The following is a 12,808-nucleotide window of genomic DNA, read 5'->3' on the forward strand; positions in this document are numbered from 1 at the left end:
CGAACCCCTCGCTGCGTGCAAGGCAAACGCCCTCCCCATTATAATATCGCTGTGGCCCAATCCAGATCTTTCCTTAGGACCGTCAGTGTCCAGGGCGGGGAGGTGAAACGTCTTTCCTGAAACTGTTGGTTGAGGTTAGTGGTCACCGTGCGCACACCTTTGATCAGAGACAAGACAACAGCCGGGTATCAGAAAGGCTGGGGGTTGTGAGTCCAAACCTGTCGGTGCTCAGGGCTTGCTCCTGGTTCTGTGCTCAGGCAGGACTTAAGGAACCATATGCAGTGGCGGAGATCAAACCAGGTCAGCCTCCAGCAAGGCAAGCGCTCTCCCCACTGTGCTGTCTCTCTGGTCAAGGACAATAATTGTTTTGGGGGAGGTGGTTGGGCCACACCTGGTGATCAGTGGGTACTCCCAGCTCTGTGCTCAGGGGTCACTCCTGCTGGTGCTTAGGGGACTCCGTGGTCCTGGGGACTGAACCCAGAGCTCCCACAGGCGAACGCTCTCTGAGCCAGCTTCCTGCCCCTCCTCGCCCGCATCTTTTAAAAAAGTTTAAAGGCTACAAGTCAGGCACAGGAGGTGGCTCAGTGGTAAAGGGGGTCTGACACCTGGTGCTACCATAGAAAGAGAGAGAGGATGGGGGGATGGGAGGATGGGAGAAAGGGAGGAAGGAAAGAAGGAAGGAAGGAAGGAAGGAAGGAAGGAAGGAAGAGCAAGCGAGCGCTAACTCATTTACTTTTGTGAGAATGTCAGGTCCCATATACAGGACTTTTGTTTGAATCTGAAAACTACCATGAGTTCCTGTGATAGCCAAGGTCTCAGTTTTAGCTGCTACCCGCAGCGCTCAGGGTGCCAGCGAATGACGTGGCACAGCCCCTGCTGATGGGCGAGTTTCTGTCAGCTGGAAATGGGAACATTCCAGAACAGCTGGACACTAGTGACATGACCAGATTATTCACATCTCTCATCAATTGCAAACTCAGTGGGAATCTTGTGGGCGGACGGGCTCGGGGTGGGACATATATTTTTTTCCCTATAAACCGTTCACTTTATAATGTGGACAAAAGATGCACAGGCAGATGTGGCAGCGACCGGAAACAAGGACGCCTTCTATTAATACCTGACGCTTCTCTGCCGCCTTCCTTCTACCACGTCCAGCGCGCTCCGCAGACGTTATCTCATCCGTCCCCATATGTTACCCTCATTTGAAAGGCAGGACTGGAAATTGCCTGAAATCACCGCTACGGCCCAGCTGAGAGCCAGGCATCTGACAGGGCAGCCCCGCCTCTGGCCTGTGCCCATCTTCAGTGAGCCGCCGTTGGCATGCCGGCCACATGCCCCCTGCCCCGAGCAGGGCTCGGCACCCTGCCCGCATGCACTCTGGCGGGTTCTTTCCTTGCTTTTTCCCCTTTCAGAGCACAAGGGCAAAAGCTTGAGCAGCCCACAGCTCTCACCAGCCCCACTGATGCCCTCGTGCCGCGTGGGCTTGTTCTCCTGCACCCGGCTGCTGGCGAGTACCCACCTGCTCGCCACCAACACGGGTTTGGAGGGAGATCAGAATCGGTGAGACGGTCCCGCAGTGGCATGCGAGTGTGGGCGCCAAGGCCTCCCCTTGGCACATTCTCAGGACGTGTTTCCTCATGTCGAGTTTCCTTAGAGATTAGAAGTTGAAATCCAGGGCTGGAGAGATAGTACAGCACGGAGGGTGTTTGCCTGGCATACGGCTGACCTGGGTTTGATCCCTGGGATCTCATATGGTCCCCTGAGCACCACCAGGAGTAGTTCCTGAGTGCAGAGCCAGGAGTAATGGAGTGTGGTTTAAAAAAAAAAAGGAAGAAGGGAGGGAGGGAGGGAAGAGGAAGGGAGGGGAGGAGGGAAGGAGGGAAAGAGGGAGTGAGGGAAGGAAGGGAGGAAGGAAGGAAGGAAGGAAGGAAGGAAGGAAGGAAGGAATTGAAATTCACTGCATCTGGGGTCAGAAACGAAGAAGCAAAAGTACAATTTACTCCAGAGCTAATGATGTGAATTCTCTCCGTAAGCTTGGGAGTGATCATAAGCCCACACACTTTCTGTAGGTCTCCTGATGCTTTGGGGGGGCGCGGGACACAGGACTGGGAGCTGCTTTGTTCACCCTGGATTGCCCCAGCCGTGGAAGCATGGGCACACATTTTATGTGGGGCTCCAAGGGAGAACCTTTGTCTAATGTCCCTTCCCCCTCCGCTGAGTGACACTCCTCGACTCACACCCATTCATTTCTCCAGCTTCACTCAGATCTGTATTTATTTTACACCGAGATTCTTCCTGGGCCATATGTTTTTACTTCTTCCATTCCTTCCACGATATCCTTTTCTTCTGTGCACCCAAGGGTGTAGCAGCAATCAGCTCTTGTGCAGAAAGGTGCTCCCCATGTGGCGGGGCAAACCTGGCCCCTGAGTGCTGGGGCATCTTGGGCACTTGATGTGCTCGGTGACCAGAGAAGTGAGGCTTAACCCCTTGCTCCACATTGACCCCCTCAACCCTCTCTGCAGTGTGAAGCAAGTTCAGGGCTTCCAGCCCCACTTCATGGCCAGGACACAGCTTCGGGGCGAGTGCTCTACTGCTAGGCCACACCCCCAGACGCATTTTAATTTTTTGCTATTTGTGTATTTGTGTACATGTGGGTTTTCATCCTGTAAACGCTGAACATTTATATGGCAAAAAATGTGCTTCATTCACTTTTCTATGCAAAGGGCAAGTTCAGCTGGGTTGTGGCGGAGACAGTGCCAAGGGCTGGGGTATGTGATCTGCAGGTGGGACCCCTGAGTTTGCTTCCCAGCACATGGTACGCCAGGACCTCTGGGAGCAACGCCCGCCATCTGGCTGAGGGCAGCCCTGTGCTTTGATGCTGTGGTCCCCAAACAAAGCAAAAACAGCCAAGGACAAGCACGGTAAGTATCTCACAGAGAATTTAAAGCACTCAGAAATCGAGGGGCCTAGCCAAGGTCAGACACCAAGTTTTCTCCATGTGCTGGAAGTAGGAATTTGCGGGTGGATCTTTTTTTAAGACTGATGTCTCTCTAAGCTTTGAAATTAGTAACTGGTACTTCAAAATGTCTGTGGTTTAGAAAGCGACCATCGAAGAAAGATTATCTCCCAATCAAATCAGGGTCCCATCTTTCAGTTCATTGCTCATCATTACAGATGAAGATTCTGGAAAGATTTTTCTTGGAGGTTTTGGGCAAAGTCCCACCTTTGGGGCTCAGGTGTGGCAGCTCCTGTGGTTGGCTGCCCAGGCTGGCGTTGCTGATGCAAACAGTATCCTCATAAACATGGCAGCGGAGAGCTCCCCCGCAAGGGGGTTGGATACATGGGAAAGTTCAAGAGTCAATAGCCACAACCTGCTGGTGTCTATGGGCAGACAATCAGTCCCATTGGTTTGTTTTTTTTTTGGGCCACACCTGGCAGTGCTCAGGGCTTACTCCTGGCTCTCCATTTGGGGATCACTCCAGGTGGTGCTCAGGGGAGCCTTGGTGATGCTGGAGACTGAACCAGGTTCGCTGTGTGCAGGGCAAGTGCCCAACCCATTGCATTATTGCTTGGCCTCAGTTTATTTCTAGCCCTGGATCCCCACAGAAGACCCAGCACCTTGCCGCACTGTCCTTGCTTTTCCGAATGTCCCTGTGCACATCCCCACATGCACTTCCTTATGTGAACAACAAACTCTCGATGCTAACGTGAACCGACTCGCCCATAGTTTCACTATCAGCCAGATAAGGGTGAATGTCAGAAAAGGGCCTTGGCGGGTTTCAGGCCTGGGCTGGTGGGGGAGCGGTCAGGTAGGGGACACCAAGGAGAGTTTCAAGGGCTGTGCTCATTTGCGGGGGGGGGGTCCCAGAAAACAAAACCTAAAAACACCAGACCGTGTGAACGCTTAGCAGTTGTTGGATTCCCACTTCAGTTCTGAGCATCAATCCCACCCCCAACTGCTACCTTTTATTGGAAAGATGATGCCGGCCGAGGAGATGGCTCTATGGGCTGAAGGCATGCGCTGTACACTGCAGGCCGAGTGCCAGCTAGGATACCACACGGGCCGCCGGCACCAAGCCTGGGCAGCCCCCAGGAACAGACACTAAGGGGATTTCACACAAGGGTGGCCTTGGGTCGGTCTGCCTGCTTACCACGGCTTCCTGTAACTTGCCGGGCCCCAGGTCTAAGTGAGCCGGGCTGGGGATGGTGGCAGGGGTGTGCAGGCTGCTCGGGCCTTCCTTCTGCCATGTCGCCTGCTCATGCTGCTCCCCAAGGCGTGTCCTCTTCCCCTCTAAAAGGGAATAGAGGTGTTTTCTACCAAAAAATACGGGTAAAGAATTAGAACAGGGCCTGCTCAATGATACCAGTTTCTCAAATGTTAACGGTGAGAAAATGGTTACCTGGCAGTTTCTCCCCTTGGGGACCTGATCAACATTTTTGATCTTTGGCTGGGCTACAAAAGTTTGTAACCAGTTGAAACATTTCTCCACCCCTCCACCCCCCAACCTCCAATACACATGATTTTTTTTTCCCTAATAAATCCAAAAGGTTCTTTTCTTTGGTGATAAGTACTCCCACTGGGATCCATATTGATCATTCATGAAATTCCTGTTTGGGTTTCTGGTCCAGATTTTACAGTGCCCAAGGGTTACTTCTGGTGGTGCTTGGGGGATATTAGATGGCACCAGAGACTGAACCAGGATCAGCTGCAAGAGAAGGAAATATCTTCCTGCAAGAGAAGGATATATCCCCTGTACTAGGAAAGAAAAAAATCAGTATTATTATAAATTGATATATTTTGGGGTATAAGGCATATCCCTTCAGTATGTAGTCTTCATTTGAGGAAAATTTTCTTGCATAATATCTTGGAATATTTTTGTCCTATTATTTTATAATATATTTGCCCCATTATGCAGAAGGAAAAACATTTATGCATCTACTGAACATCATTGTCTTTCATATCATCTTCTAGCTGCCTTTTGTTCGTTTCCATTTGACTTCTCCCACTCTTCTCTTTCTTCTTTTGTTTCACTTCTGGACTCTGAGTTCTTTCTACTAACCCAGCTTGCCTTCTTGGTTTATCTCTTTAAGCATTCAAGGCTGAAGAGAGGTAACTCAGAGAATTTCAAATCTAATCTATGCATTGCTTAAGATATTGTTTGTTTCTCCCACACCATCTGCCTGGTGCTGAGTCTGGGCCAAGGGAACCTGATGAAGGATCAGCAGGTGGGTTGGTTGGAGGAATGTTTGATGACTGTTGAAAGAATTAACTCTTTCCTGACGCTTTTTTTCCTTTTTCTGAGGTGGGTAGGGGTCACACCCAGCATTGCTCAGGGGTTACTCCTAGCTCTGCAGTCAGGAATTATTTCTGGTGGTGCTCAGGGGACCATATGGGATGTCAGGGATTGAGGCCGGGTCAGTCACGTGCAAGGCAGATGCTCATCCTACTGTGCTATCGCTCTAGCTCCCCCGATGGGTTTTAAAAGTACCTTTGGACTTTGTAAGGAAAATCTTTGGGCTTTCAGGAAATGTTAACACTTGACTTCTAAACTTGAGTAGCCCAGAGTATCTGGCGGAGCTGTCAGGAGCAGAAGTGCAGGGGAGCAGGCAGCTTCTGACTGAGAGCTCAAAAATGGGTGTGGGGGAATGGCCATCGCCCCAAGAATGGCAGCCAGGAGTCAGTTTTGGGGGAAGTGTCCAACAAGGTCTTCCAAGTGAATAGAATTGAAGCGGGCCACTTTCAGCCGGAAGCTGAGTCATGCTTAGGGAGCCATGTGCTGTGCCCTCCATGGGCAGTTTCCGGAGTGGGGCAACCCCTGTGATTTCAGGACAGGGGTCTTTTATTCTGCACAGAATCCTGTCCAGGAGGAGCAAACTTCCTTCTGCTGGACAGAGCGGGTCTCTGGTGCTCCCACCTCCTCCCGGGGGCTACAGGGCCCATTTCTTCTTAATTCCTCATGAAATGTTTTGCATCTTTTCTCCAGGGCCAGGTCCAGCTGGGGATAAGTTGTTAAAGTTGAGTAACACCGAATGAACACCACTGCCAGCGGTTTGGAAGAGAAAGCCGACTCCTTACAGTGCTCCTGCCCAGGCCGCAAGAATCAAAGAACCGTTTAATTCTGTTGCGTTTCTTTTGAGAGCAGGGGCCGCAAGCCAATGACTGCAACGTGCTGGGATGCAGGACCTCCAGGACTTCCGCCCTGTCTCCCTGTCTTTTCACCCCTTCCAGCTCTTAGAAAACCACTGCGAGCACTTCTTCAATTTGGGGGCAGAAGCTGAGCTGGAAAACGGGCGTGCTGAGTCTGGTAGCGGAACTTTAATGTGAGGACACAGAATTGAGGAAACTCTGGGCAGAGCAGGAGGAGAGGGGTGGGAGGAAGGGGAGGAGGAGAGAGAAGCAAAAGGAAGGGAGGGGGTGCCGGGAGAGTGGGCCCTAGCTTCGTGTCACCTGGCCTTCTGTAGTGCTTCCAATATGTTTCTGTTGTTTAAAGATTGAGGCCATTGTCAGCAGTGTGGAGGCCTGAAGGTTTAGTTCGCGCCCTGTCGGGCAGTGCTTGGGGACCAGGAAGTGTGTGTGTGTGTGTGTGTGGGGGGGGGGGGACCATGCTTGGGCTGTGCTTGTGCTTTGGTACTTTAGCGGGTGGTGGGGTGGTGGTGAGGGGCTCACACGTGCAAATATATGTGCACATGCACACACATGCATTCATTTGGGACCACGTTTGGTGGTGCTCAGGGCCTACTCCTGGCTCTGTGTTCAGGATCTCACCTGGCAGACTTGGGGGATCAGATGGGTTGTTGGGGGACTGAATCAAGGTTGCTTGGGTGCAAGCCAAATTTGTCCTACCCTCTCCTGCCTCAAATAGATTATAGAGTTCGGTGCTGCTTGCTTTGCACTTTTGGCAACAAATATATTACAGAATGGGGTGCTGTCTGCTTTGCACTTTGCACTTTGCGGGAGGCTCTGAGCGGTCCATCTTGGGAGGTGGGTTTCTAAGAGCTGAGTAAAACACTCTGCTCCACTCAGCCTGGAGTGCTGGTGTCCAGAGTCTCGGGTACAGCCAGGAGGTTGGGGAGGGTCATCAGGTTCCCCTGGCTGCTTGGGGTCAGGGAAGAGGTGAGGACTCGGCTTAGGGTTCAGGTGCTGTGGCGCTGAACAGCCCTGGGAAAATGGGACATGTCACCAAGCAAAAACAGACAGGCTCTTTACCCAACTCAGCTGAGGAGGCCTAAGCAAGTGGGCAACTTTCCGAACCCTGCAGGTGGGGGACCGCTGGTGCACTGCTCTCTGAAGGATGGGTACAGGCAGGGCGTCCAGTGTGCAGGGGCAGCCATGAGGCCAGAGGGGAACTCTCGCGTGTCTCTCACCGGCTCTAGTAAGGGGCGCTGCCAGGTATGCGCCCCTCCTGGGGACCCTACCAGGCTGACGGGCTAGGGTAAGGAGGGTGCGGGGCACCTGCCAGAGGCCGCAGGGCGGGCAGCGGGAGTCCAGCGGGAGCGCAGGATCGCCGGAGCCTGTGCCAAGCGCCGTCCGAACCCACGGGCGCCCAAGCAAGCACCCCGGCGGGGTCAGGTCCCCGAGGGAGAGCGGACAGCAGCGACTTGGCACGTCTGCGCGTCCGGTGTCCGAGGCTGCCAGGCCGCCTCCTCGCCGCGGCCAGAGACCGACGCGAGCCAGAGCCGATTTTGGTGCAATGCGAACCGGCGCCCGCCGCCGCCGCCGCCGCCGAGCCGAGCCGGGAGCGCCCGCCCAGCGCCAGCCGCCGGCCGCCGGGCTCGAGTCGACGCCCACCTGCGCCCGCATCCCCGCCGCCTCCGGTCGCCATGACAACGGCCCCCGCCTGGCGCGCCGGGATGCTCGGGCCGCAGGCCGGGCCCGCGGGGAAGGCGCCCCCGCCCGCACCCCGCATCCGGGCGCCTGGCTCCGGCGCCCCCTCTCGCCGCCGGGGAGGAAAACCCTCGGCCGGATTCACCCGAAGGGGCCGCGCCTGGGGGGGAACCTCGGGGCGCGCCTGCGCGCACGCGCCCCGCACCCCGCACCTGCCCGCGCCGCACCTGCCTCGGCCGCGGCTCGGGGCGCGCGCGCGCGTGGCGGCGGCCGGGAGCGTGGCCCGGTGGCCCCGCGCGGTGCCCCCGCGGCCCGGGCAGCAGGACATCCCCGAGGGCGGCGGCGCGCGGGAGGCGGGGAGGGCGGGGAGCCCGCGGGCGGAGGAGGAGGAGGAGGAGGAGGTGGAGGAGGAGGAGGGGGAGGAGGGGACGAGGGGGAGGAGGGGGAGGACGCGGGGCGGGCGGCGGAGCGCGGCGAAGGGAGGCCCAGAAAGTAGCAGAAAGTGAGGCTGGCAGCGGCGGCAGGAAGTCTGCGTGCCCGAGCCGAGCCCACATCGGAGCCGGGCAGGGCCGGCGGCGAGAGCGAAAGAGGAAACTGCGGGCGAGGCAGCGCCCCCCGCGCCCCGCGCCCCGCACCCGCCGCCCGTGCGCCCCCGGCCCCGCGCGCCCCCCGCTGCAATGGCCCGGGAGAACGGCGAGAGCAGCGCGTCCTGGAAGAAGCAAGCCGAGGACATCAAGAAGATCTTCGAGTTCAAGGAGACCCTGGGAACGTAAGTGCCCCCTCCTCCACACACACACACCGGGGTGGACGGGATGGAGGTGGCCGAGGGGGCCGGGGGCCGGGGATGGAGCCCCCCGCCGGCCAGCCCGGCTCCGGCTGCCCCCTGGGCGCGGGCACGGGCACACTCCGGGCTGCCCACGCGCGCTGGGGGGCGCCTCCCGGCTGCCTCGTCGCTCCCACGCGGGCTGCGCGGGGCGGGGGGCTCTGTTGACCGGCCGGCTGCGTGGACTCCCCGCGCGGGCTGGCCGGAGCCGCGGTCACGGGGGCAGCCGCCCGCGCCTCTGAGCTGACATCTGCGCGCCCCGGGGCCCCCGCGAGCCGGCAACCGGGCCAGCTCGCAGTGGGGAGGGACACGTGGGCCGGGGCGCCGGGCCTCACCTGAGCCGGGGGGTCCCCTTCCCCCGGGGGGCGCGCGCAGCCCCGGGCACCTACGCTCGCCGCCGCCGCGCGCGCTGGCCCTGCGCCCCGGGCTCGCGCTTGCAGCGCCGCTCGCCCCGCCAAGGTCGGGAGGCTGAGCGGGAGCGGGAGGCAGGAGGCAGGCGGGTCCCCTGGAATCTGAAGTTCAAGTCAGCGTCCCTCCGGTGTGATCTGCATGCGGCGTGCATCGGCGTCTGCCGGCTGAGCCTTGCAGCACCCGGGGCCGCGGGGGTTTCTGGAGGTGTTGATTAGGCTGGGAAGAGGAGGTGTTTCCTCGGGTAAACGTGTGCTCACCTTCCCCTCCCGCCCTCCTGCTGGTGTTCCCTCCTCGCTCTGCTCTCTACCCCCAGATCTGCATGGTTCCCAGGGTCGCTCGCGTCCTGCACTGCGGCCTGGCCGCCAGTCACTTTTCCTCCCCCACTTTCAAACCTGCAGCGCCCCTCCTCCCCCCGCCACTGGGCACCCCTTGGCCACACTTCCTTTCTGCCTGGCATGGAACCCAGGCTGCTCAGACAAGGTATGCTCTTGGAGCCAGGCTGCTGAGCCCCCCTCCTTTCTCTCTTTGCTGGTGTGAAAAGAGGTTTTCTCCAAAGAAGTTTCATCAGAAGAGGGACTTGGGGTTGCCTCTTGGCGTGGCCAGTGAAGGGGTGAGTTTGGGTCCAAACTTTTGAAAATGACTGCCGGGGGATGGGGGGAGCAGTTTCTGTGTGTGAGAGACCGTGAGGTGCCCACATTGAGGTTGCTTATAGGGGTGTGGGGAGGGGTTCTGCAGAGAGAGAAGCCCGCGTTGTGGAGGGTATGTTCCGGCCACATCCTCACCGGAGCCCGGATAGGCTGGACCGTTGATCATTTACTTTCAGAGTGCTCTGCCTCTGCACCAGCACCCCCTGCTGTGGCAGGTCCTTGTGGGGTGACCTCAGAAAGGATGGGGTTCATCAGCTGGTGCCAGCAAGGCAGAGCAAGTTCTCTCTTGCAGCATCGTGAATGTGGGTGGGGGTCTCTGCTCGGGACTCCCTGGGGTCTTGAAGGGCCGGCAGGGGCTTAGAAGGAGGACCTAGAAATATTCAAGGGGTCCCAGAGTTTTTACTGGACACGCTAAGGGCTGTGGTCATGGGTGGCCTTATTAAATGGATGCCAAGTCCCCGCCCTGGGGGTACGGTCTTTGCGCCTTTTGAGGCACTGCACCCCCACACTTGTCTTCTGAGGTTCGAATTTACTCACACACACACACACACACCGTCCCCCCAAGTCGGCAGCTGGGGAAGCTGAGGCACGGGCGTTGGAGTGACCTGCCAGCCGCCAGCCGGTTATGAAATGTGAAGCTGGTGCCGGGCTGGAGGGGGGACAGCTCCCCGCCATCCATATGGGGTTGAACCACTTGGTGGCTTATATAACAGCCGACGTTGAATCATAATTTGACTTCACTTTAGTATCTCGAAAGAAAGCTCATTTTAATATCAATGCGGAGAAAACGTGATTTGGGGGTAGCCCGTGAGCTTGATGGGCGCCATGTTCCAGCCTGCTGGGGGGGCAGGACGGGTGTCATCAGCGTTACCCTGTCCCCTGGGGCCCTCTAACCCTGGCCCAAGTCCAGGCTGCCCCAGGTCAACAGTGAGGTCACAGCTGTCGTCTGCGGGGCTGTCCAGTGCGGGACTCAGCCACCCAGACTGATGACAGATCAGCGGTCAGGACACCTGCAGGCTCATGGCTTGCGCCTCCGCCGTGAGACCCTGGCTGGACAGCCCCGCTCAGCGCTAGGCAGGGGCCCACAGGGTACAGACCGAACGTGGTCACGGCCCAGGGCCCAGCTCATAAGCCGATGGCCAGAGCCAGGCTCCTCTTCGTGCTCTGTGGGCCCCGGCGGGACAGGACGGGCCTGTTTATCCGGCCACTGTGTGGTTGAGGTCCTGGGTGGCCGGGGTGGTGGGAAAGGAGGGCAGGAAAGCAAGGGGCTCTGGGCAGTGAGGGCCGGAGAGATAACAGTCCAGAGGGTAAGGCGCTCACTTCATGCAGTCACCCAGCTCCATCCCCGGCACTGCCCATGTCCCCACTCCTGCCGGCACATGGGGTGGACCCTGGCGTTCCCTGGAGCGAGTTTCAGGACTGGGTGTTCTCCCACCAGGGACCTTCAGAACCCAGCCAGAACTTGAGGGCCTTTGTCTGCCCTGGCGCCCCTCCTTGTGCTCCTGTGAGAATGAGGTGTGGGGTGTTTCTGTGGGCTGGTGGGCATGGCATGGCCCTCTCAGCTTGGTGCTCTCCAGCCTCTTGTGATGCAAGAGAATGAAAAGAAGCACTTTGGAGAGGCCAGAGGGTGGAGGGAAATTTGGGGTGGTTTCAGGGAGCCCCCGGGACTCAGGAAGGTGATGTCCTGGGCACACAGAGAGAGCGCGAAGGGTGAGAGAGCGCCCCCCCCCCCCCCCCCCCCCGCCCAGGAGGCCCCGAGGGCTGCTGGGCACTGTTCAAGTCCTCTCTGGGAGTGGCCCCGCTGGCCCCAGCAGCGCTCACCCGAGCAGTGTACCACGACTGTTGAACCTCACTGGCCCTCAGTGACTCCAATGCTGTGTGTGAACCCCGGGCCCAGGAAGATGGCTCAGGGGCTGGAGCACAGGCTTTGTGTGTGAGGGTCCCGGGTGTGACCCCCAAATGAAAAAGCCAAACCAGAGGAAAAGGAAAAGGGCATCCAGGGCACATAAACCCGCCTCCTGGAGCGTCCTGGCGGGATGCGGCTCTGCAGGTGTTCCTTCCCACCACCTGCAAGTGCTGCTGGGTGGGGGTGGGGGGGGGTGGCTGGCATTTGTGTCCTTGTTTCTCTCCCGCTGCAGCCCCAAGTGTGGTCCATTCGCTCTCCCAGGCCCCTGTGATGGCCCGGCACCGCGCCTCCCTGTGCGGTGGGACGCTGCGTGTGCTCGTGGACGGAGCCTGCCCTTCCTGTCAGAGCCCAGAGCCCTGTCCATGGGGCCACCCCCCTGGGAGAGTCAGATGAGAACTCTCTGGGGTAAGCGTGTGCCTGAGTCTATAACGGCATCTTCTGACCTGTGTGCTAGGCTCTGCGTATGCCTGGCTCTGGTCTGCAACCTTCTCCTGCTGCACACGGGGGCCGGACGTGTCTGAGCACCTGGGAAGCAGGGTCCGGCCGCTCTTAATCGAGTGCATGTGTGAGTGTGTGGCTATGTCTGTGAGCGCGTGAGTCTGTGTGCGCGTGTGTGGGTGTAGCCATGAAGAGTGAGTGTGTGTGTGTGTGTGTGTGTGAGTGCGTAAGTGTGTGAGTGCGTGAGTGTATTTGTATAACTGTGTGTGAGTCTGTGAATGTGTGAGTGCATGAGTGTAAATTCATGAGTGTGAGTGTGTGAGTATGTCTGTGAGTGCGTGAGTGCATGAGTGTGTGAGTGTGTGGATGCATGCATGCGTGTGTGCCTGTGTGCGCCTCTGTGGGTGTGTGCGTGTGAATGGGAAGGCACAGTACCTTGAGGTGGCCTTTGCAGCCAACTCAGTTGAATATTTTTCTGGGCTTACTCAGAATTGTAGCATCTGTGAGAAGCATCAAAAGGAACACTGCAGAGAGGAAAATGGGGTGCCCGTCCCCCAGTATCTACCCAGTGGCACCTCTGTGCAGCACTTCTGGGCAGCTGGCCTTTTTCTTCTCTTGGGTAACCTTGCTTGGAGATGCAGGGTGTCCATTGAGCCTCTCACACCCTTGACATACCCACATGCCCTCGGGAAAGGGTGCTCAGCTCAGGAAGGACCTCGGGGGCACAGAGCACAGGATGGAGCTGGGCCCTGCATGTA

At 58.0% G+C, this 12,808-nt stretch overlaps 2 protein-coding genes across 2 annotated transcripts in view; both read left to right on the forward strand.

Moving 5' to 3' along the window:
• Positions 1–12,808, forward strand: part of CDC123 (cell division cycle 123) — a 312,575-nt gene that overhangs the window by 44,782 nt on the left and 254,985 nt on the right. The window lies entirely within an intron of this gene.
• The window catches only part of CAMK1D (calcium/calmodulin dependent protein kinase ID), a 176,756-nt gene continuing 172,214 nt past the window's right edge, over positions 8,267–12,808 (forward strand). Inside the window, exon 1 of the mRNA XM_056114509.1 lies at positions 8,267–8,594. Coding sequence (XP_055970484.1) covers positions 8,503–8,594 — 92 coding nt within the window. The 5' untranslated portion in view covers positions 8,267–8,502. The remainder of the gene's footprint in view (positions 8,595–12,808) is intronic.

The sequence above is a fragment of the Sorex fumeus genome, unplaced genomic scaffold, assembly GCF_029834395.1.
Source record: "Sorex fumeus unplaced genomic scaffold, SorFum_2.1 ptg000026l, whole genome shotgun sequence".
NCBI classification, from domain to species: domain Eukaryota; kingdom Metazoa; phylum Chordata; class Mammalia; order Eulipotyphla; family Soricidae; genus Sorex; species Sorex fumeus.